Raw genomic sequence first — 24,283 nt, 5'->3', positions numbered from 1 at the left:
TCCAGTAATTAGCCTCCATTTTAAATCATGCTGTGAATTGGATTATATTTTGCAGTTTTATGGAATATCTGTAGAGGGCAGTATTTTACCATTAAACAAGGAAAGGCAGAAGCATTTAGACTCTAACTGCTCTATGTTTGCATTTTTAGGTATCCCTGTAAATTACCAAGATGTGGCATCCATTGATCCAGAATATGCCAAAAATTTGCAGTGGATTTTAGATAATGACATTAGTGATCTGGGTCTAGAACTAACCTTTTCTGTTGAAACTGATGTGTTTGGAGCAATGGAAGAGGTGCCTTTGAAACCTGGGGGTGGAAGTATTCTTGTGACACAAAATAACAAAGTGAGTATTCAAATATTTATCTTAGCCATTGTTTGTAACTTGGCCCTGATAGTTTGCTGACTACTCTAGCCTACTGACACTAGCTAGAAAAACTTTGCTGTTAAAAGAGTTTCATAACATTTTATAATAGATAAAATATTTAAATTAACTAAATCATCAAATATCAAACTTTGAGTTAGGAAGGATCATTTTACTATTGTGTTAGATAGCTTAGGCAGTTCCTGAAACAGCCTTAGAGCACAATTCAGTGGATATGTAAATTGGGCATCTCTTTTTTGAAAAAATTGATTAGAGATAGAAGTTTACATCAAGATCATCACATTCTTGATGTTTAAACATTTAATGCTTACTCAATAAGCAACCTAATTAATTTTTTAAATAAAAAATCTTTAGAAAAATACCTGCATCTTAAATTGATTGCTTGCTTTAAGATTGTTAACATATTCAATTTACAAATAAAAATTTCAAACCATGTTTTTTAGAGATTTTGTTATTTTTTAACATCTGTTTCTTTCCTGAACTTTTTTGTTACTTTAGGCCTAGCTTTTTACTTCCTTGACTCTATAGGTATAAAGTTATAATGTCCCATTTGGAGCTCAACTTCAAAATCTGTAAGCATATTGAAGCTTAAATGAGTTGCCAAACTTGTTAGAACGAGAAAATCTGTGTAAGCTGATCTCCACATGGGGGAGTCATTTATTCCTAAATTTTATGGAAAGGCTTTGGGAATTATACAGGGAAAATTTTCATCCGAATAGATGAAAATACCTTTGTTTAAAAAGGAGTACATTAAATAAATACAAATGTTGTAGGCAGAAGAATGTATATCAGTTCCACATTTGAAACATAATGCTCTTTTAAATTTAATTTTGTATCTGTCAATTTGTTTAAAAATCTTAAAAAATAATAAAACAAAACTCTGGTGTCAGTTTTGAAAATGGCTGAATTACCAGAAACTGAACAATTTACATTTAAATAATATTTTCTTCTTTCTTTAAAAGTTTTGCTTTTACTTTTCACTTTCTTTTTTTATTCTTGACCAAAAGCTAGAATCATGGAACCATAAAATTTGAGTTAGAAGTGACAGGTTTTCTTACAACTTCAGTTCTATCTCCTAGAACTGAAGAGTAAGCTACATGAGTTTTAAGTGCTAATAACATTTTTACAGTGAATCATGAAGTTCATTCTGCCTGGGAGAGAAAGAAATAGGGGTGGGATAAGACAGGATTTCCGGGAATAGAGGAGATGGCATGGGAGTTGAATTATAGAGGAGAAGCATTAAATGGCCAAATAGGAGTAAGGGGGGAAAACAGAAATGTTCTGGGCTTATAGGAAGTTAAGGATGACAGAGCATGATGTGTTCAGGGAACCACAGGTATTTAAGAGTTGTAGATCTTAGCTTGGATTGCAAAATAAATGAGTGGTAAAAGATGAGGGGAGTAGTCAGGGGCCAAATTCTGAAAGTCAGGGGCCACAATTAAGAATTTGAAAATTATTCTGAAGACTATAGGGATGATTGCAGACATTATAGAGGCAAGTTTCATCAATGGATTCTGTTTCTTAAAAACACACAAAAACAAACTATGCTTGGAGTGTGAAGAATGAGTTGAAGTGGGGCAGTACTGGAGTCAGGGCAACTGATAGGTGGTTTTGGTATTGATGTGGGGATGCATGAGGATTTCATAGGACAATGGCAGGGGGGATGGAGAAAATGAGATAATTTCTTGCCTTTTTTGACATATCTGCTTATTTCTACAAAAGAAATCTGGTTATCCTTTGGAATTCTCAGTAGAGAAATTTTCAATGAGAACTCTTACATACTAGAGCAGTAATAAGTGGATAAACTCAAGAAAGAAGCTTTTATCACTAAAGGATATATATTCAAACAGTGAATTGAATTATGCCAACAGTAATGCCATTTAAACTGTTAATTATTAAAAAAATAACTATTCCAAACTGTTCTACAAATGTGGCCCAATTTTTTCCTCTGCTTAGAGGAGGGAAAAAAAGAACATCTTGTTTTCACTAGTAAAAGTTAACTTATTTAAGTAAATATGGTTTATTTAGCTGTCTTTCAAAAAACAAGATTTTCAGGGAAAAAAACAGCTTAAAAATGTGTTTATTTTCAGGGCACTTGGGTGGCTCAGTTCATTAAGTGTCTGCCTTCGGCTTAGGTCATGATCTCAGGGCCCTGGAATTGAGCCTCGCATCAGGCTTTCTGCTCAGCTGAGAGCCTCCTTCTCCTTCTCCCTCTGCCTGCTGCTCCCCCTGCCTGCGTGCTCTCTCTCTGTCAAATAAATAAATAAAATGTAAAAAAAAAAAAAAGACTTTATTTTCAACATCACTGCCATTCCTCAGAAGAAGACATAATTTAGGTTCAAAGCCTGAAAAGAAGTTAAAATTTTAAGGAATATTTCTGAGAATTGATTATTATTTATTCCACATATGCAGAAGACTAGGAGACTATTAAAAATAATGTTTCTATAAATATGGACATATAATTTTACTGGAACATAATGTCCACAAGTTCAGTCTTCCTAATCTCAGTGTTATGTTTTTCGCTTAACAGTTTCTTTTTTGCTTATCTATTTTATATCAGTTACCAGAGTCAGAGTTAAGCCAGAAAAAAGTTGCTAAGGCTCTTTTTTGTTGCTGTTGTTTCCACGCTGAGGCTTTCCAATTGAAAGCTTTCTATGTATTAATATACTTCACTAGTAAAAGTATTAAGATTCTTTAATATGATTAATTCTTCAATTTAATTCTTTGGCATCTGGTATTATTTTATGCCTTCAAAGAATAGACCATATATCTCAGGTGGGAGCAAATATGACTCCAGGATATGCCATCTGTTAGGGATAAAAAAAGATCCCCTATCCCCAAGTTATATCAATCTCTTATAATAACTTGAAAGAAAATGATAGTTTAGGTTTAATTGTGCAACTCTATGTGAACTGATTGTCATCTGTTTCCTTTGTGAACTGATTGTCATCTGTTTCCTTATTGAAGCATGTAAGATATTTGATGTAGTTATGCAGGAGCATAAAGTGTGGGGAGGTGAGTCACTTGGATTCATAGGTAGTGGGAATGTAGCCAGCATATTTCTGCACAGTATGAATTGTCATGCTGTTAGTGTGTAATAATAGTGGATGTTCATAGTAATATTGTATCATCAAGAAAGTGTTAATTTATGTTCCATTTGAGGATGTGTAATGTTTAAGGAAGGAGGAAAACAGTTGGATTTGTATTTTCTTCTGTTAAACACAGTTATCTTTCAGCTTTATGGAAAACTTTATTTTACTAAATATCTCAGTAGGATTTGTGATGGTTAGGATTTAATTATTTTTCTGAGAAATAATTTAGACCAAGATTCATCCACATTTAAATTAATATAACATGGAAACTAGTATTTGAAGGTGCTCATTTCCACAAATTGATATGCAATAACTATGAGTCAGAGTTACAGAAATAAATGTTGAAAATATTTAGAATATTAGAATAATATTTTATATTAGAATAGAAGGAAACATGTAAGGAATGATTAGTATACTCGTGGAAATTAATTTTTGAAAAAAGAATGTGTGAGGAAATAATAGCAATTAATTTATTGAAAACAGAATGTGTACTGATAAATACGAAATGCGGTGGCAAATTAAAATAGGTAAAGTATCTTGAGCAATTCACAAATCTTTTCTTTTTGAGAGAGAAAGTGCTTGTGCACATGTGTGGGGTTAGGGGAGGGGAGAGGGAGGGCAGAGGCAGAAGGAGAGAGAATCTTAAGCAGTCTTTATGCCCAATGTGGAGCCAGCCATGAAGCTCCATCTCACACCCTGATATCATGACCTGAGCCAAAGTCAAGAGTCAGACACTTAACTGACTGAGCCACACAGGCACCCCACAAATCTTTTACTTTTATGCTTCATGATTTAAGGTCTTAAACAATAATTATTGAATAGCACCATAAGATTCTAAGAACAAAACCTTCTGGAAAAAAGCTACTCTTGTTAAGGGAAAAGGGGGTCTGACCAGCGCCTTAAACATTAATGAATGAATGGAGCAGAAAAATTGTAGTAGTGTAGTCAGTTTAGTTAGAGCAGACATAAACTAAAAGGTAATGATGTGCTAATGTTGAAATCACTGCTCGTTATAATTTGAACAGTGCTATATATATTATTTCCTGGATGGGACCTGAAAAATCTAGTTTATGTTTCTGTTTGATTGGCACACAATTTTGTCTCCCTCTCTCTAGTAACGACCTAAATGTAGTAACTGATTAATTCCTATGCAGTAAAGAAAAGCTTTTGGATGGTAGGGCATGGGATTTGGGAGTGGGAGTAGACTGAATAGCAGAGATGACAGCTTTTCCTGTGCTAGATTGCACCAGGGGCCACATGGGGCTTGGGGAGAACTGTGGAGAATCTACCATGACACTTCTGTAGCTTTGACATGTATGGAGAATCCACAGCCAGCGGTTATATATAATTTGCTAGCTCAGTGGTTGTGGTTTTCCTTTCCCCCCTGGAGTATGTTTGGGGAGTGGGGTTGGACAGAGCATCAGATTAGTGCCAAATAAATAAAAGAAGGAACCTAAAACAGGCTTTCTTTACTCTCTTTAGAACATTCATACCTGGGAAGTGAGAACTATGTATGGTATATTTGCTTTTAAGTCACAAAGTTTCACTTAGATATAATTATAAAGTTATAACAATTGATAGAGTTGACTGATAGGTATGGTAATTGATCCTTGTCTGAGCCAAAATACATTCTTTATTTCCAGTTAAATTTTAAGTGACACTGTTTTCAGGAATGCTGTATTTTTTGTTTGTTTGTTTTTGGGGGGATGTATTTTAAAATGTGTAAAAATAATTTACCTTAATTCAGAATCAAATCGACTATGGTTAAACCACCCATGTTATCAAGTTCTGAGTATATATTACATGCACTTGTTGAATGTGTGCATTCCCTCAGATATTTGTTGAACATTTACAAAGTGACAGCCACTTTTTTAGGATCTGGGAATATATACTGGTAAACAAAACAGAGCCCCTGCCTCCAGAAAGATTATATTCTAATGAGATATTTCAGTCAGAGGCACCAGGAAGTATAGACACTGAGGTCTGAACAAGCTTATGTTTGGGGAGTAGAGAGAATGAACCAGGGGGAGAATGAAAAGAAATGAGATGAGAGAGCAAAGCAGAGGTTGGATCATTTACGGCCTTATAGGCTAGGAATGTGATTTGAATTTTACTCAAGTCACTATAGGGTTTTTGTTTGTTTTAGGGAGGAAGAGAGGTGACTGAACCGACTGAGCCACCCAGGTGCCCCTCGTAGTGTTTTGAGGAGTAATGTGATCTGAATTATATATAAAACATTACTTATATATTTTTAAAAATCACTTGGTGTTATGGAAGAAGCTGTATAGAGGGAAAAATGGAAACAGAGATACCACATGTTATAGTAATCCAGGTGAAGATGATGGCTTGGACCAAGGTGCTAGAAGTGGAAGTGGTGAGATTGAGAATGTTTTTTGGAGGTAGTTCTGATAGGACTCACTGATACAGCATATGAGAAAAATCATGGGTGATTGATTCCTAGGATTTTGGCCTAAGTAGTGTAGCTATTGGTAGATTATGGGTTTACTGTGGTTTATGAATAATGGTACCAAATTAATTACAAACCTTCACCTCTTCAATGAGAAATGATTGTATCAACAGTATCTTTATGTATGTGAAATTGAAAAAAAAAATCCTCACTTTTTTTTTTTTTCTTAATAGGCGGAGTATGTCCAGCTTGTTACTGAACTTCGAATGACAAGAGCCATTCAACCTCAGATCAATGCTTTTTTACAGGGCTTTCATATGTTCATTCCACCTTCCCTCATACAACTTTTTGATGAATATGAATTGGTAAGGAAAAACATCAGTTCTCTGTGGTTGCAAAACAACACAAGACTCCAGTTTCTGTAATTTACAAATAATTTTGGAGTACTACTATGAATGAAATCATATGTGATAAGACATTATAGTCTAATGTTTATGTTTAGAGACTTGTTACAAGATTTGTGAATGTGGTTCTCTTAAGCTTAATAACCAGAGTAACAATTCCTTAGTGTGAAGTGGGGTGAGGTGGTGATAAACAAAGATGAAACACATATGAAAGTATTTTACATGGGAGATATTGAAGGTCAGTCTTCTCAAAAGCAATATTCATATTACAGTTCACCCTTGAACAACCTTGAACAGCACATGTATGTTTGAACTGTGTGGATTCAAACTTAAATGTGGATGTTTTACAGTATAATGCTATAGCTTCTTTTTCTTCCTTTTGATTTTCTTTACTTTTTAAAGATTTTATTTCATTGAGAGAGAGAGAAAGAGAATGCATGAGTTGGGAAGGAGCAGAGTGGGAGGGAGAAGGAGGAGGGGAAAGAATCTTACAGACTTGGCACCGAACATGTGTGAGGTTCCATCTCACAATCTTGAGATCATGACCTAAGCCAAATGAAGAGTCGGACACTCAACAGACTAAGGCTCCCAGATGCCCCTTCCTTTTGATTTTCTTAATACTATTTTCTTTTTTCTAGTTTCCTTATTCTAAGAATATGAAATGTAATACAAATAACAAAATATATATTTATTGTTTATGTTATCAGTAAGGCCTCTGGTCAACAGCAGGCTATTAACAGTTAAGTTTTAGGGGACTTCAGATGTTACACATGGATTTTGACTTCATGGGGTCAGAGTTCAAGCAAAAATGAACTCGTAGGAATTTTTTTATTAGATCATATGAGGTATAAAATAATAACTTCTTATCATTCTGAATAGAAGAATTAGTTTTTATTGTATTTGTTTAATTTCTCTGGCTTCTTATTTTACCATATATATCATTTTATCATTTTCCATTTTAAATCTATATGGAGTCCTCTCTTTGCCAGCCTCCAGTTTCTAATAAATGTTTGTGTTGCTCTTTTAATTTGCTTGCTTTTTACTGTGACCTAACAGGATTTCTAATTTTATATGATTTATGTTTGTATTTTCCCTCATATCCTTTTTCTCTCATTATTGATAATAAATTATTTTCAAACTCTTTGAGTTGTCTAACTCCTTACTAAAATGTAGTATTTTAAATAGAATATAGCTATTTTTTATTTAAAAATTATAATTTGGAATAGTAAATTTTAGAGCAATGGAAAAGTATCCTTTGTTTTTTATTATTCCCATAAAGTAGTTTTACCCTATGCCTTTCACTTTACTGTATGAATAAGTACATTGATTTATACCTTTTAATTTTACATATGTGCCAGTATTTTTAGTTTATCACTCATAGTATATCTTAGTATAGTAGTGAATGGAATTTACTAGTTAATTTTGAAGCCCATTGTGACTTAGTTTCATTAAATGTCAGTTTTGAGGGGTTTTTTTTGTTTGCATTTTTAGGTTTAAGATTAATGGTTTTGTTTAGTATATAGACTGGTCTAGTTTTTGCATAGCAATAAGTTACTTTTAGCACTTAGAAATGGAGGAATATTTAGGAACTATTATTAAACATGACTGAAATGACTTTTTCTGTACTGTACTTACTAAATTCGCCTTGTAAAGTTCAGAACAGAATTTTACATTATTTTCTGGACCTGTGTATATAAAACAAATAGCAACAAAGTAAATAATTGACGAAAACTTTGCCTCCTAATTTACTGATACTTCTAAATTTTACGAAACTTATTATTGATTTACAGTGTATGTAGAGAAAAGTATACGCATCAGAAAAGTTTGATGAATTTTTACAAACTGAATACAACCATAAAATCACCCAGATCAAGAAACAAAAATCCTAGCACCCCAGATGTCCAATCCTGTCCTCCTCATCACTATCCCTCTTCTTGGGGAACCACTCTTCTGACCTTTTTTTCCCATCAACATTATTATTTTTAAATTTATTTAAATTCAATTAATTAACATATGGTGTATTGTTAGTTTCAGAGGTAGAGTTCAGTGATTCATCAGTCTTATATTTGTTTTTTAAAGATTTTGTTTATATTTTAGAGAGAGCATGAGTAGGGAGAGGGGTGGAGGCAGAGGGAGAGAAAGAATCTCCAGCTGACTCCCTGCTGAGCACTGAGCCCAGTGTGGGGCACCATCTCAGGACCCTGAGATCATGACCTGATCCGAGTCTAATGCTTAACCAACTGAGCCACCTCGGTGCCCCATTCTGACTTCTAAAAATATCTTAGATTAGGTTTCTGGTTTTTTAACTTAATGTAAATGGAATAATAACCTAGAACATATCTGACTTCTTTAGTTCAACCTTTTGTGAAAACTGTGCGTATTGTTGCATGAAGTTGTAATTTGTTCATTTTTATTGCATTCTAGTATTTCATTTGTGTGTGTGTGTGTGTGGAGAAGTCTATTCTACTCTTGATTGAACATTTGGCGGGTATTTTTCAGCTTTGAGTTATTTGAAATACTACTATTTCAAACACTCTAGTACATGCCTGTAGGAGGATATATGTATACATTCTTGAAGTGGAATTACTGGGACATAAGGTGTGCATTTATTCTATTATAGTAGATATTTGCAAATAGCTCAAGTGGTGTGTCAGGTTACATTCCCACCAATAAGTATGAGAGTTCTGGGTATTCCATATCTTCAGTAACACTTGATACTTTCTGTCTTTTTCACTTTTACCATTTTTGTGGTTCATGTCCCAGTGACCAATGAGTTTGAGTGCATTTATGTGTTCATTGGCCACCGGTATTCTTTTTTTTTTTTTTTTTTTTTTTTTTTAAAGTGTTTGCTCAAGTAACTTGTACATTCTTCTATGGTTTTCTGGTTTTTTGTTACTGATTTATAAGATTCTTTATAGGAGTCTTTGTTATCTATATTGTGAATAACTTGTACGCTGGTGTCTTTTAGTGAATAGAAGTTTTTAGTTTTAACACAGTTCAACATTTATCGCTTGCTTTTTCTTTTTTTTTTTTAATGGATGGAGCTTTTTTTTCTTCTTTTTTTATGTTTAAGAACCTGTTTCTTATTCCAAGGTCATGAAGTTGTTTTCCCGTATTTTCTTCTAAAAGCTTTATTCCTTTATCTTTCATATGTAGGTCTGCTATTGTTAAGTTTTCAATTGTGATTTTATATTAGAAGTAAAGTCAGGATTCTTCATCTGTCTTAGACTCTGGCTTTACTATGTTGAGCTGATTTCAGATGGAGGGATTATTTGGGAAGAGCAGTGTTGTCAGCATGATCCTGATTTATGCAGTGATGAAAATTATTATTAAAAACATAGGATGGAACTGGAGGGTATTATGCTGAGTGAAGTGTCAATCGGAGAAGGACAAACATTGTATGTTCTCATTGTATTCTCTCATTCTTTGGGGAATATAAATAATAGTGAAAGGGAATATAAGGGAAGGGAGAAGAAATGTGTGGGAAATATCAGAAAGGGAGACAGAACATAAAGACTCCTAACTCTGGGAGGGATCCCTGGGTGGTGCAGCGGTATGGCGCCTGCCTTTGGCCCAGGGCGCGATCCTGGAGACCCGGGATCGAATCCCACGTCGGGCTCCCGGTGCATGGAGCCTGCTTCTCCCTTTGCCTGTGTCTCTGCCTCTCTCTCTCTCTGTATCTCTCATGAATAAATAAAATCTTTTAAAAAATAAATTAATAAAAATAAATAAATAAAAACGTAGTATTTGCCAGGCACTTCATATGTATTCACTTTTAAAATTTCCACAACAAAAAAAAATTAAAAATAAAAAAATAAAAAAAAATAAAATTTCCACAACAGACCTCTGACATAAGTATTATTATTCCCAATTTATAGATGAGGAAAACCAATCCAAAGAAGGTACAGAACTTCCTTCTATTCATACAGTATGTGTTAGCGCCACACTGGGAACCCATGGTCTGTGACCTAGAGTCCACTCTGTCTTCATCAATATATCAAACTGTCTTTCAAAAGCATGAGTTATAAATGGGACCTGGATGACTTTATGTCTTTCCTAGGAAAGGGCTATGCTAGACTGGGATAGGAAACCTTTTAAAAAGTTGGCATAGACATCTACAGTAAATATGTGGTACCTGAATATTAACACATTGAGCCATATGAATTCTAGGTAAGCTATTGGCTATGAACATTTGCATGACTCCATCTCTGGCCATTCATATAGGATATATATGTTATACCCATTTCCAGTAGACAAATTCATTTATTTTGTCATATTTTTTAAAACTAAATTATTGATTAGACTTGAAATCTTCTTGCTGTATGTTCTTTTTATTGTGGAATTTCCATTTCATCTACTTGTTTTTAATCACTGTAATAACTTTTTTTGCCCAGGTGTTAAGTGGGATAATAAAGATCTTTCATCCTCTTCACAAAAGTCATAATAATATATTAATGAAATGCTTCAACTTTCCTGAGAGAATATATTCTCAGTCATTTTGATTCATAATTATTAATAATGAAAGCATACTTAATATTATTAAAAGCTTATATTCAGTCTAGAAGGGAAGAGGACTAAACTCTCATGGCTTATAAGAAATGTGTAAAATTCATCCCTGCTCCCTTTTGGCAGATCTGTATCAGGGTCTTGCCGGGGAACAGAATTTCCCCAGATTGTTCAAATAGAAACTTAACAAAGGGGCTATTACAGAAGTGTGACGGTGTTAAGAATCACAAGAGTATGGGGAGACATCCAGAGACTAGCAACAGTGGAAAGCTTTATCATCCCTAGAATTGAAGAGACAGGTGGAGAAATTACATTAGTCCCACCTTATCAAGAGGGAATCTGTTCCAATACCCCCAGTGGATGCCTGGAACCACGGATAGTACCGAATCTTGTATATACTATGTTTTTTCCTAAATATACATACTTAGGGTAAGGTTTAATTTATAAATTAGGCCTAGTAAGAGATTAACAACTAATAGTAATATAATAACTAATAATATTTATAACAACAATAATATAACAATATACTATACTAAAAGTTACATGAATGTGGTCTCTCTCAAAATGTCTTGTTATGTGGTACTTTAGTTCTTGTGACGATGTTAGATAAAATGTCTATGTGATGAGATGAAGTGAGGTGAATGATGTAGGCATCATGACTTAGCATTAGGCTACTATTGACTTTCTGACAATATGTTAGAAGGAGGATCACCTGCTTCTGGACCACAGTTGACTGTGGTAACTGAGACCACAGAAAGCGAAATTGTGGATAAAAGTAGGGGCCTTCCTATTGTATTGCGAGGACCCTCTGAGAGCCTGACGCACCAATGAGGGGCATCCTGGTAGTAGCCGTGGTTGAGGATACATGGTTACTACAAAGATGTGCTGACGCAAGGTGGAAATAAAAAATATCCTCACCTCAATAGGCCTGCCTGTTTCCCAGTGATGGAGCCCAGCCTAAAGCTGATGGGCAAGAAGAGCCAGTCAGTCTATAGGAATTGGTCTCCTGGGGTACAGAAAAGTACAAAGAATGGTGGAGAATGTATTTAGATTGCTAAAATGGAGACTAATCAGAATATCCATCTAGGAAAAGTATTTTATAATACTGTGGAAAGAAGGAACAGAACACACCCTAGACCAGCCATTCTCAAACTTTTTGGTTTTAGGACACCCTTACAACAAAGTTTTTATCTATGTGGGTTATATTACCTGATATTTACTGTATTTGAAACTTAAAAAAACTGCTAAATATTTTCTTAACATAAAAATAACAAACCATTATATATTTACATAAGTAACATTTAAAAATTGAAAATTGGGATCCCTGGGTGGCTAAGCGGTTTAGCGCCTGCCTTTGGCCCAGGGCGTGATCCTGGAGACCCGGGATCGAATCCCACGTTGGGTTCCCGGTGCATGGAGCCTGCTTCTCCCTCTGCCTGTGTCTCTGCCTCTCTCTCTCTCTCTCTCTGTGTGTGACTATCATAAATAAATAAAAATTTAAAAAAATAAAAAATAAAAAAAATTGAAAATTGCCGTTTCTAGAATCAAGGTAAAAATAGTGGGAAGAGTGACATTGTTTTACATTTCTGTAGGTTTATTTAATATCTGGTTAATAGAAGGCAACTAGGTTCTCATATCTGCTGTTGCATGTAATCACTTAAAATATGTTGTTTGCTTGAACTTTATGAAGAAAATCCAGACTCAGATATGTTGGAAAAGGGAGAACCTTGTAGACTCTGAATAGATCTTAGAAACCCCCCAAGAGCTGTCACATCTCACTTCTTATTAGGTTTCATTAATTTTCTTCAGAGCACACCTCTATACTAGTCAGGTGTATGTTATGAGTAGTTGTTGTAGTAGTTAAACACATTGTATCTACGTCTGTGACAACAAACTTAGCTGTTCTGGCTTGTTAGTACTTAGTTGAGTGTGGTGTATATTCATTCTCTTATTTGACCATGTAAACACATCCAACTGTGAGGTAAGGGCTCATTGAGACATCTGGACAAGCTCCTTCCATGTTCTCTTTCCTCTTGGAAAACATATGGTAAATATTTTTTGACATTCTTAATTTTGTTTTTATTTATTTCATTAATATTTTCATGTAAAGAAAGGTGACTACCAAAAGTCATTAGGAAAATGCATTTTTTTTCTTACACTGCAGAATGTTGGCTTTAAAGGATCCAAATCATTCCAAAATAGATTTCTTCAAGGCCCTGAATATGTTCTTTTTTTTTAAATCACTTTATTACATTACCTGTTTTTATTATATTGCTCCTTTTTCCTAGTGATTAGAGTTTTTCAATGATCTTTTCCTTTGCTTAAGCCAGGACTTACTCAGGTCTTTGTTGTCACTTTTATGTTGAGCCTATGGTCTCTTTAGAATTTAACAAATTCATAAAATTATTGGAAATGTAAACTTGTTGCATATGTTTGTGTATTTGTCTCATATGTTTTAATGAAATTTTATCAATGTGAAGGCATTGCCACATCTCAGCAATATTTGAGATTATCATTATGAAGAGTTCTCTCCCATGGAGTACTTGTTATTGATGACATGCAGAAACTATCACAAAAATAAATCATTTTTACATGGGATTAGTTTCTAATTAAGGCAAATTTACTATTTAAATGTAATTTTTTTTTTCCCAGTGAAGATTAATGAAATACTTTACCTCTTCCCCAAAGGAGCTACTGCTTTCTGGCATGCCAGAAATTGATGTGAGCGATTGGATAAGAAATACAGAATACACAAGTGGCTATGAAAGAGAAGATCCAGTTATTCAGGTAAAATCTCTCTAGAGTTGAGAATGAAGTTAAGTTTGCTACTTAATTTTATAAGCTTTTCAGCACTATTGGATGAAAACCTACATTAATTAACAAAGTAAAATTTTTCCCTAAACTTTTCTCCTGGGAATATTGCATCTGAAAACTTTGTATGAAAGCATTTTTGATAAATGAGTTTCATAGAATAAAATATGCTTTATGAATATTACATATTCTCGGGTATTAACAAGTCTACAATTGCACTGAAATATGAGTTAAGTTTTTTTTGTTGTTGTTAGTGGTTCTGGGAAGTTGTGGAAGGCATTACTCCAGAGGAGAGAGTTCTTCTCTTGCAGTTTGTTACTGGCAGGTAAGAAGTATTTTTATGCTAATGTGGAGGGAGATTAATGTGTTGCAGTTTTAATGGCTTAAATAGTCAAAATGCATTATTACTTTGAATTGTCAGTTTCTACCTCCTTTTCCATTTTTTTAGGTTATTAAGGGTTTATTTAGCCATTAAAGATAAACATATGGTAGTGCTAAATAAATATTTAATGTATAAAAAATAAACTATTTCAATCAGGACAATCAGCAGTACAATGCAATCAGCAATACAAAATACAATATATACTGTATTTTGTAATTTGATAATCTTTTCATTGTGTAGGTAAGTCAGAGATAGTGCCAAATTTTTAATATTTTTAGGTTGCTGGACAATACACACATACACACACATGACATATATAATATCCATACTCAGCAGTTTTTCCTCCAATTGTTACCATTTTTTTTAAAGACTTTATTTATTTATTTATTTATTTATTTATTTATTTATTTATTTATTTATTTATTTATTTGAGAGAGAAGCATGGGTGGGGGGAAGCCTGGAGGGAGAGGAAAAGAATCCCAAACAGATTCTCTGCTGAGTGAGGAGGCTTGATCCCATAACCCTGAGATCATGACCTGAGTTAAAACCAAGAGTCAGAAGATTAACTGACTGAGCCACCCAGGCATTTCTCTTGCCAGATTTTAAAGTCTCAAGATGCATGACCTAAAATATAATTTGTGATACCACATGTCTTTGGAAAGTCTACTTTTGGGGCAGCCTGGGTGGCTCAGCGGTTTAGTACCGACTGCTGGATACCCGGGATCGAGTCCCATGTCGAGCTCCCTGCATGGAGCTTGCTTCTCCCTCTGCCTGTGTCTCTGCCTCTCTCTCTCTCTCTCTGTCTCTCATGAATAAATAAATAAAATCTTTTTTGGAAGTCTACTTTTAGGCTGATTAAAGCTTTAGAAAACTAGATGATTTTTAACCTCCTTTAACTTTCTGAAAGATTTTTTAAAAAATCTAATTTTCGTTCTTAGTATCTTACAGTTTCATCTGTGCTGTTCTCTTTATGGGACTCATAGTTCCTTTGTTCCACTATAAATGTACCTCATTATTCTAGTAAAGTTGGAACATACATGAAATTAGAACAAATAAGGAATACCACTCCCTGCTAGCAAAACTACTATAAGTAATTTGATGTATTCACTTCTGTATTTTTTTCTGTTTATTTTAAAAACATAATTGTGAGCATATGTCTCTATAAAATATATATAATATATATATGTAATTTAAAGTCCACTATTTCCTTATTTTAATAGTAGCCCCATAACCATTATAGAAAATTTGGAAGATGAAGAATATAGATAAAATAAAATGAAAATCCATTAAGTAATTAGATATAATAGTTTAACATTTGCTTTATTTTCTAAGTCCATTAACTATGGAGTTAGAAAAATACTTGAAGTCACACTGTACTACACTATACCTCTAATTTTTTTTTAACTTAAATTCAATTTGCCAACATACAGTATAACACCTAGTGCTCATTCCATCAACTGCCCTCCTCAGTGCCTGTTACCCAGCTCCTCATCCCCCACCCACCTCCCCTTCACTCTTAAATCTCATTTTGAACAATAAATAAAACATGAATAATCATTCAGGGTACCTGACTGACTCAGGAAAGCCTGAGACTCTGTATCTTAGGGTTGTAAATTGGGGCACCCCTCTGGGTATAGAGATTACTTAAAAATAAAATCTTAAAAAAAGAGAGAATATGAATATTCCCAGATCATAGAATAAAGATAAAAAGAAAACCTTGTTTTAGTCTTGTGTTTTGTTTTTTTTGGCTTCTTAATGCCAAGAAATACCCAGAGATTTGAATAATTTAATGAAAAGACTTAAAAATTATATATTCCATGTAGGAGGGTTAGACAATTTTTTTTATTTTTAAAGATTTACTTATTTATTTGAGAGAGAGAGCAAGAGTGCAAGAGTAGGGGGAGGGAGAGGCAGACTCCCTGTTGAGCAGTGAGCCTGGTGCCATATGGGGCTCAACCCCAGGATGCTGGGATCATGACCTGAGCCGAAGGCAGATGCTTAACCCACTGAGCAACCTAGATGCCCCAGGGTTAGACAATTTCCTTTTTTTTTTTTTTTTTTTAAAGATTTTATTTTTTTATTCATAGAGACAGAGAGAGAGGCAGAGACACAGGCAGAGGGAGAAGCAGGCATCATACAGAGAGCCTGATGTGGGACTCGATCCAGGGTCTCCAGGATCACGCCCTGGGCTGCAGGCGGCGCTAAACCGCTGCGCCACCGGGGTTGCCCGGGTTAGACAATTTCAATTTTTTTAAAATTTTTATTTATGATAGTCACACAGAGAGAGAAAGAAAGAGAGGCAGAGACATAAGCAGAGGGAGAAGCAGGCTCCATGCACCGGGAGCCCGACATGGGATTCGATCCCGGGTCTCCAGGATCACGCCCTGGGCCAAAGGCAGGCGCCAAACCGCTGCACCACCCAGGGATCCCGATAATTTCAATAAAAAAAAAAAATCACTTCTAATATCAGTGTCTCAGAATTTTCCCGACATACCTAAACTTTTACTTTTTTTTTTTTTATTAAAAGATTTTATTTATTTATTCATGAGAGAGAAAGGGAGGCAGGGACACAGGCAGAGGGAGAAGCAGGCTCCATGCAGGGAGCCCGATGTGGGACTCGATCCCAGGTCTCCAGGATCACACCCTGGGTCGAAGGCAGCACTAAACCACTGAACCACCCAGGCTGCCCTACCTTTTTTTTGTTTTGTTTTGTTTTTTAAGTTTTATTTAAGTAATATCTACACCCTACTTGGGGTTCTAACTCACAACTGCACATTAAGAGTTGCATGTTCGGGGATCCCTGGGTGGCGCAGCAGTTTGACGCCTGCCTTTGGCCCAGGGCGCGATCCTGGAGACCCGGGATCGAATCCCACGTCGGGCTCCCGGTGCATGGAGCCTGCTTCTCCCTCTGCCTGTGTCTCTCCTCTCTCTCTCTCTCTCTCTGTGGGACTATCATAAATTAAAAAAAAAAAAAAAAAAAGAGTTGCATGCTCTTCCAACCTAGCCAGCCGAGTGCCCCATAGATTTTAGTTTTTAAAAACACCATTCCTCTTTTATAGCTTTTAATTTAGCAGTATATTATTAAAAATTGTTCCATTTATAGATCTAATCTTTTTCATGGCTGCTTATTCTTCAGTTTATGGACCTCTCTTAATTAGTACTGTCCTTCTTTGCTAAATTTTCCTGTTTATAAATAATGCTGAACAAATAAGGAATTCTTGTACTTATACACTTGTGGGCCAGTTTGATTATTTATATAGAAAAAATTCTTAGAAGGGAAATTTTTGGATACAAAAGTATGTAAATTTTTATAACCTGATATATATTGTTCATTTACCCTTTTAGAAAGGTCTCAGTATTCATATCAACAGGGAGTCAGGGGTCTGATTCCTTTTACTCTGTCAATTACTAGATGTAATAATTTCTATTTTCATCTAATTTTTTATTTATATAATTTTTATGTAAATTGCTGGTCTTAATTTGAATGCATTATTCTATTGTAATTCATTTATTTATTTATGAAACATCTGTTTATTTGGGAGTGGGTTGTGGAGAGGGAGAAGAAGGAGGAGAGAATCCTAAGCAGACTCCCAGTTTGATCTCACAACCCCAAGATCATGACATGAGCTTAAAACCAGGGTCAGATACTTAACTGACTAAGCCACCGAGGCTCCCCTATCGTCATTTTTAAAAAATTCAATTCTAAATGTTGTTTATGTGGGATATTAATTCTATAGGTACTTTTCCTAGTTTATCATTTGCCTTTTAAGTTCATTAAGTTAAATATACAGATTTCCATGTAATTTAAAGTATACATGTATAAAATTGAAGTGATTAATTTTGTAAGTTGATATCAGTACTTTGTGGTTTTTAGAAATCCTTCCCCATTCTCTCAAGGTTTTATAAATATATATATGTATTTGTATACAATATATACAAATATATTGTATACAAATATATATATTTGCATTTTTCTGTAGTTTCTTTTAATTCCTATTTTTACATTCCAATTTTTAAGCCATCTGGATTTTATTTTGGTTTATGTATTGAGGTATAGAGCTCTTACTATTTTTCTAAATGATAATATCTAAACACCATTCAGTGGATTATTATATCCACCCCACCCCTCACCGCCACCATGATTTGGTTGGTATAAGTCTTTAAATTGCAGATAACAATTACAATTACTCAAGTTCTCTGGTACTAAAAATGTCTGTTAAGTTGCTGCTCTTGTAGAATGAAAAACTCTTATATTAGTAATACAGAGTGCGTCTCCCAAGTCAATCATATAGTCCTTGTTAGCAGTACTGAAAAGAATTGCACTGTTTATTATTTAACTGGTCATGAAGTATAGCCTGTGAATCCATTTAAACCAAGGTGAATGATGTGAGTAAAAATAGAAGCCAAGGAAGCTGAGGGGAACAACACAGAGCTAAGCTTCAACACCATGCTGAAGAAGCCACCATTCAATACAGTCTACAGAGTCCTTGTTTTGAATTCAGACTAAGTTTTAAGCTTTTTTAAACCTTAACTTTCATTTAGTATAGGCATAGAGTTTGCCATTCTAAGCTTAGTATTTTTTTATTCAACCCTTTCTGGAAAATTCTGATTATCTATTTGTTTATATTTTAGATGTTAAAATATCTTTTTCTATTATCCATAGTTTAGTGCAAACTTACTAAAAAGTCAAATGTGTTCCAATTATTAGATCCAAGAGAATCAGTGCAAAAAAAAGTAATTTTTAAGTTTTTTTTAAAGTATTTTTATGGTGTGACATTATTTTGTTGGTCTATCAGTCTCTGTTAATTAAATGATTTACTCTATTTTGTCCTTAACCCTTAAGAATAATGAAAATCAGACTTGATTTGTGTATAAAATTTCTATTTTATATGCATGTCGTTTATAGTAACTGTAATTTTACATTATATAATCCAAGTGTCATAATATCCAACCAAAGACCATTTCATTTATTTTTCTCACACATGCTAAAGCTTGATGAGCCGTCTTAGCGTAAGATTCACTGCTTATTCAGGTATTAGAGCATGGTCATATTTGTAGTTTAGAAGAAGAGTAGTTGGGCAGCCCGGGTAGCTCAGTGGTTTAGTGCCGCCTTGGGCCCAGGGCCTGATCCTGGAGACCCAGGATCGAGTCCCACATCGGGCTCCCTGTGTGGAGCCTGCTCTCCCTCTGCTTCTGTCTCTGCCTCCCTCTCTCTCTGTGTCTCTCATGAGTAAATAAATAAAATCTTTAAAAAAAAATTTTAGAAGAAGAGTAAAGTTTCAGGGATTGCTAGTGAATATCAGTTTACGGTATAATTTTAGTTTAGATCTTAAAATTGGGAAACCTTCTGATTTTTAACCTTATTTTTAAAAATTTAGTACACAAAAAACCTTAGATCAGTCATTCTGATATTGAAATACTGTGTATTAATTTGTGTAAGAAACAGTGTCAAGTCTCATTTTCTCACCTTACCATGATAAAATAGTGTACTTTTAAATTCTACCTTTGCAGGAAGTTGAGAACAGCTTGGCTTTTTATCCCTTTTCATTTTTGGTTGCCTTTATTAAAGTTTTAGGCAAAGGTTAATCTGCATAGACTAGTGTTGAATTTTATTTCAGTTTACCGACATGTCCAGGTCTTCTTTAGCTATTCTTTTGCCCTATGTAGGAATTGCTCATGCATGAATGTTTATTAACAAGACTTTTTTTAATAGTCACTTGGATTTCCAAGGTAATCTCAGGCATTTCATCAGTAAAGCATTTAATAGCAACCAAATGACTTCCCAGTGATAAAAGAAAACTGCTGTTTTTAGAGATTTATTTATATTGGATTGTTATTATTCCTCCTGTGAACGTATACATACCATTTATGAGTTTAAACAGAAAATCTGGGGATCCCTGGGTGGCTCAGTGGTTTAGTGCCTGCCTTCGGCCCAGGGTGTGATCCTGGGGTTCCGGGATCAAGTCCTGCATCAGGCTCCCCACATGGAGCCTGCTTCTCCCTCTGCCTGTGTCTCTGCCTCTCTCTCTGTGTCTCTCACGAGTAAATAAAATCTTGTAAAAAATAAACAGAATCATGGTGCATATTTCCACAGTTTTTATGTATATGTGGCAGAAAATAAATACCATTTTTAAGTACAGTTCTGTGATACTAAGTACAGGCACATTGTTGTGCAACTATCCAACTCCCAAACGTTTTTATCTTCTTCTGCTGAAACTGTCAACCAACTAAACATTAACTCTTCATACCCCTTCCCTCCAGTTCTGGGCAACCATAATTCTATTTTCTGTCTCTATGAATTTGACTACTCTACGTACTTCATATAAATGGAACCATACATCATTTGTCATTTTGTGACTGGCTTATTTCACTCAGAATAATGTCCTCAAGGTTCATCCACATTGTAGGATATGTCAGAATTTCCTTCCTTTTGAAGGCTAAATAATATTCCAATGTATACATATATACCACTTTTGCTTATTCCTTCATCAGTGGATGATCACTTCAGTTGCTTCGTGAATGAATAATGCTGCTATGACTTTTGGCTTTTGTGAATAATGCTGCTATGACTATGGATGTACAAATCACCTTTTTTAGTTTCTATTTTCAATTCTTTGGGCTATATATATAATTCTATGTTAATTTTTTGAGAAACAGCCATATTGTTTCCATAGCTGGTGTAAATTTTACATTCCCACCAGCAGTGTATAAGCATTCCAATTTCTGCATATCCTTTCCAGTACTTATTTTTTGTTGTGTGTTTTTTAAAATTTTTGTGTTTTTCTTTAAAATGATCATCTGAAGGGTGCCCCAGTGGCTTAGTCAGTTAAGTATCTGACTCTTGATATTTGGCTCAGGTCATGTTCTCAAGATTGTGAGATTGAGCCCCATGTCGGGCTCCATGCTCAGTATGGAGGTTGCTTGAGAATTCTCTCTCTCTCACCCTTTGCCCCTTCCCCTGCACACACACACACTCTCTCTAAAATATTATCTCCCTTTGCCCCTTCCCCTGTACACACACACACACACACACTCTCTCTCTCTCTCTCTCTCTCTAAAATACATACATACATACATACATATATGTTTTTTTAATTTTAAAAGAAGATCCTCCTAATGTGTATGAAATGGTATTTGTGGGTTGGGTTTATATTTTCCTAATACTAGTAATGTTGATTGAGCATCTTTTCATATACTTAAAAGCCATTTGTGTATCTTCTTTGGTGAAATGTCTATTTGGGTCCTTTCCCTATTTTTAAATGGGTTTTGTTGTTTTTCGTTGAGTTGGAGAAGTTCTGTTTATTTTCTGGATATCAATTCTTATCAGACTTATGACTTGAAAATATTTTCTCCTATTACATGGGCTGCCTTCTCACTCTGTTGATGGTATCTTTTGGTGCACAAGTTTGTTTTTTTTTTTTTTTTAAAGATTTTATTTATTTATTCATGAGAGACACACAGAATGTCTCTCATGAAAGAGAGGCAGAGACACACAGGCAGAGGGAGAAGCAGGCCTCATGCAGGGAGCCTGACCTGGGACTCCATCCCAGGTCTCCAGGATCACGCCCCGGGCTGAAGGTGGCGCTGATATTATGGGGTCTTTGGAACAGAAATGTAAAGGATATTCTAGTTTTCCCACTGTGAAAAACAAAATAAAAAACAAAAACCCTTTGACCTATTGGGGAGGAAAAATTTTTCTTTACACTTCAAAGTTACTCTGCTTGGTGTAAGAATTAAATTGACATGGATAGATTAATAGGAAGAAAATCAATTTAATTCATATGTTTTGGAGCTCATAGAAATATGAGTCTCAGAGAAGTGACCAAAGTAGGCAGGCTTGACACTTTTTAGACAAAAAGACAATGCATCTTTGAGGAATTGAGAAGACAAAGAAGTTTGTGCTTGGGGTAGTATATTGTTAAAGAAGTGATGAGGTTTGTTTCTGCGGCTATCTCAGCCCTGAATCCGTCTCTAGTCATAGCATGTTTCTTCACCTCCAGGAACAGTAAGAGTACCTTTCACGTGGGAGCTTTATTTCCTGCTTTCAGGGAGACAGGAAGATTAAAGTGTCCTTTTTTCACTGGTTGTTGTTAAGTAACTTTAATTTAAAATAATCAGTATGCAAAAAAAAAAAATATTAGTACGCCTAAGTGGCATATTTAGGGATGGCCTACCCTGAACCCTATCAAACCCTAGATACTTAGATATTTTTTCACAAATTGAAAAATCATTTGGATTATGTGTAACAGACTTTCTGTGGCTTGAATTAATCAAGCAAACATTCATGTATTCAGCAAATATCTAATGAATGTCTGTCAGATGCCAGTTTTTAGTAACCCCAGGAGTACAGATACAAATATGACACATTTAGATCCTCAGATTAGTCCCAGTTTAATTGGGGAGAGACACACAGAAGAAAATAATTGTACGTGCAGTATGCTATGTACAATAATAGAGGTATGTGTGCAGTGGCCAATTGAAAGCATAGTATGGCTTGTAGAAATGTGGAGGAGTGTCTCCATGGAAGCGTGCTAACTGGCCACAAAGCATCTTTTAATAATGAGTTGGAGTTCTGCCGGGCCAAAGATGTTACCTTGTCAGTGCCCTGGAGTTGAATATATTCTTACTCTAACTTGTAATTTGTAATGTATGTATCACAAAGATTTTCCTTTCATGATTACAAGTTATTAAGATATGAACTCTTAGTTCCAGGGTCCCACATGGTGGATTTGCTAACATCATGGGTGGAAGTGGATTGCAAAACTTTACAATTGCTGCTGTGCCATATACTCCAAATCTCCTACCAACTTCAAGCACATGGTATGTTAAATTGGCTTATTTAAATGCATTGTGAATTGTCTTGATTACTTTTGAAATGATTAAAGGTCTAACTATTATACTGCTACATTAAAGGAAAACCTCAACAGTAATCTCTTTTTAGCTTTTTGGAATCAGTGATAAATAAGTATCAACATAATTCATTGCCTCTTCTTTTTATGGTAGGGAAAATATTTGAGGAAACGACCTACCTATAATTTTAGTTGAATGTCGTTCAAGTATCACTGAAGTTACACTGTCATAAGTATCACTGCTGAGTTATACCATCACTTCACACTAAATTCCCTTATTGCTTATTAATTTTAGACTGAAAGGAACTTATTTTCTTCCACTACATTTGCATGCTAAAGGAAACTGCAATGCAGCAGTTTTTTTTTCTTTTTAAATACTACTTCAGGGTTTTCCAATTTGAATGCAAATTTGAGAGGGTGGTTTTATGTTAATTTTGAGTAGTGTTTTAACTGCTAGACAAAACAATAAGAAATTTCATAGATTTCCTTTTTAATGGTGGTATATTTTTCTTTTAAAGCATCAACATGCTCAAGTTACCTGAATACCCAAGTAAAGAAATACTCAAGGACAGACTTCTTGTGGCGTTACATTGTGGCAGCTATGGTTACACAATGGCTTAAAGAACTCTGAAAATTTCATCCGATTACTGATGCGCAATTCAGAGTGGCAGAAATAATTTAGGAAACTGTCAACAGAAAAGGAACCTAAATGCACCCCATAGGCAGGGCTGATGTTTAAAATTCATAAAGGATCACGCTTTCTACCCTCCCTTCCCGGTTCCCTTTTATGTTTTCTGTTTGCGACACAATTAGAAAATATAAAATCACAGTGGTCTTCAATTTAAAAAGTGCTAATTGAAAGTAGTAGAAATTGTCTTTTTTCATATTTCTTTACTCTTATCCAAGATTGTGTTAAGGCAAAAATCTTATTCTACATTCCACCTCCACTATGTAACTGTCTTGTTAAAAGGGTGTTTTCTCTTTATTTTCCTATATATTAAGTTATATTAGGACATCCAGCCTGGTATGTTCTGTTGCATGTAAAGTGCTGTTTATATTTTGGAAAACTATTGTATAGAATGTATTAATTTAGATTGTGTATAAAGCCACAAAAATATGTATTTTCCCATATTGAATCTATATTGCAATGATGTTTTTTAGCTTTTTAATATTTTAATATATAATGTAAAGTTTAGACTGATGTGACTAACAGCTGATGAAATGACAATTTATATATTAAAGCTTATATTGTATGAATTATTTGCATCTCTCAGTGGTCAGTTTTCCATATATGTATTGTAGTCTCAAAGTTTTTCTTATGCCCTATTTTAATTTATATTTTAGGCAAAACTAAATGTAATATTTTACCACATTCTTTTTATTTTATCTGTGAGTTCTGTTAACATTTGAAGAAGTAATCTAATGTGCAGATTACAATTTAAATATG

The 24,283-nt window shown here is 34.6% G+C and overlaps 1 protein-coding gene across 6 annotated transcripts in view; it reads left to right on the top strand.

Moving 5' to 3' along the window:
- Positions 1-24,096, top strand: part of HACE1 (HECT domain and ankyrin repeat containing E3 ubiquitin protein ligase 1) — a 106,596-nt gene extending 82,500 nt beyond the window's left edge. For all 6 annotated transcript variants that reach the window (XM_025444459.3, XM_025444456.3, XM_025444457.3 and 3 more), the window contains 6 exons: positions 150-346; positions 6,118-6,249; positions 13,483-13,581; positions 13,860-13,930; positions 22,694-22,807; positions 23,355-24,096. In XM_025444459.3, the coding sequence (XP_025300244.1) occupies positions 150-346; positions 6,118-6,249; positions 13,483-13,581; positions 13,860-13,930; positions 22,694-22,807; positions 23,355-23,457 (716 nt within the window). In that variant the 3' untranslated portion in view covers positions 23,458-24,096. The remainder of the gene's footprint in view (positions 1-149; positions 347-6,117; positions 6,250-13,482; positions 13,582-13,859; positions 13,931-22,693; positions 22,808-23,354) is intronic.
- Positions 24,097-24,283: the final 187 nt, after the last annotated feature.

This window comes from Canis lupus, chromosome 12 (assembly GCF_003254725.2).
Source record: "Canis lupus dingo isolate Sandy chromosome 12, ASM325472v2, whole genome shotgun sequence".
Classification (NCBI taxonomy): Eukaryota; Metazoa; Chordata; class Mammalia; order Carnivora; family Canidae; genus Canis; species Canis lupus.
Note: the sequence above shows the minus strand (reverse complement) of the source record. Positions and strands in the feature narration are given on the sequence as shown.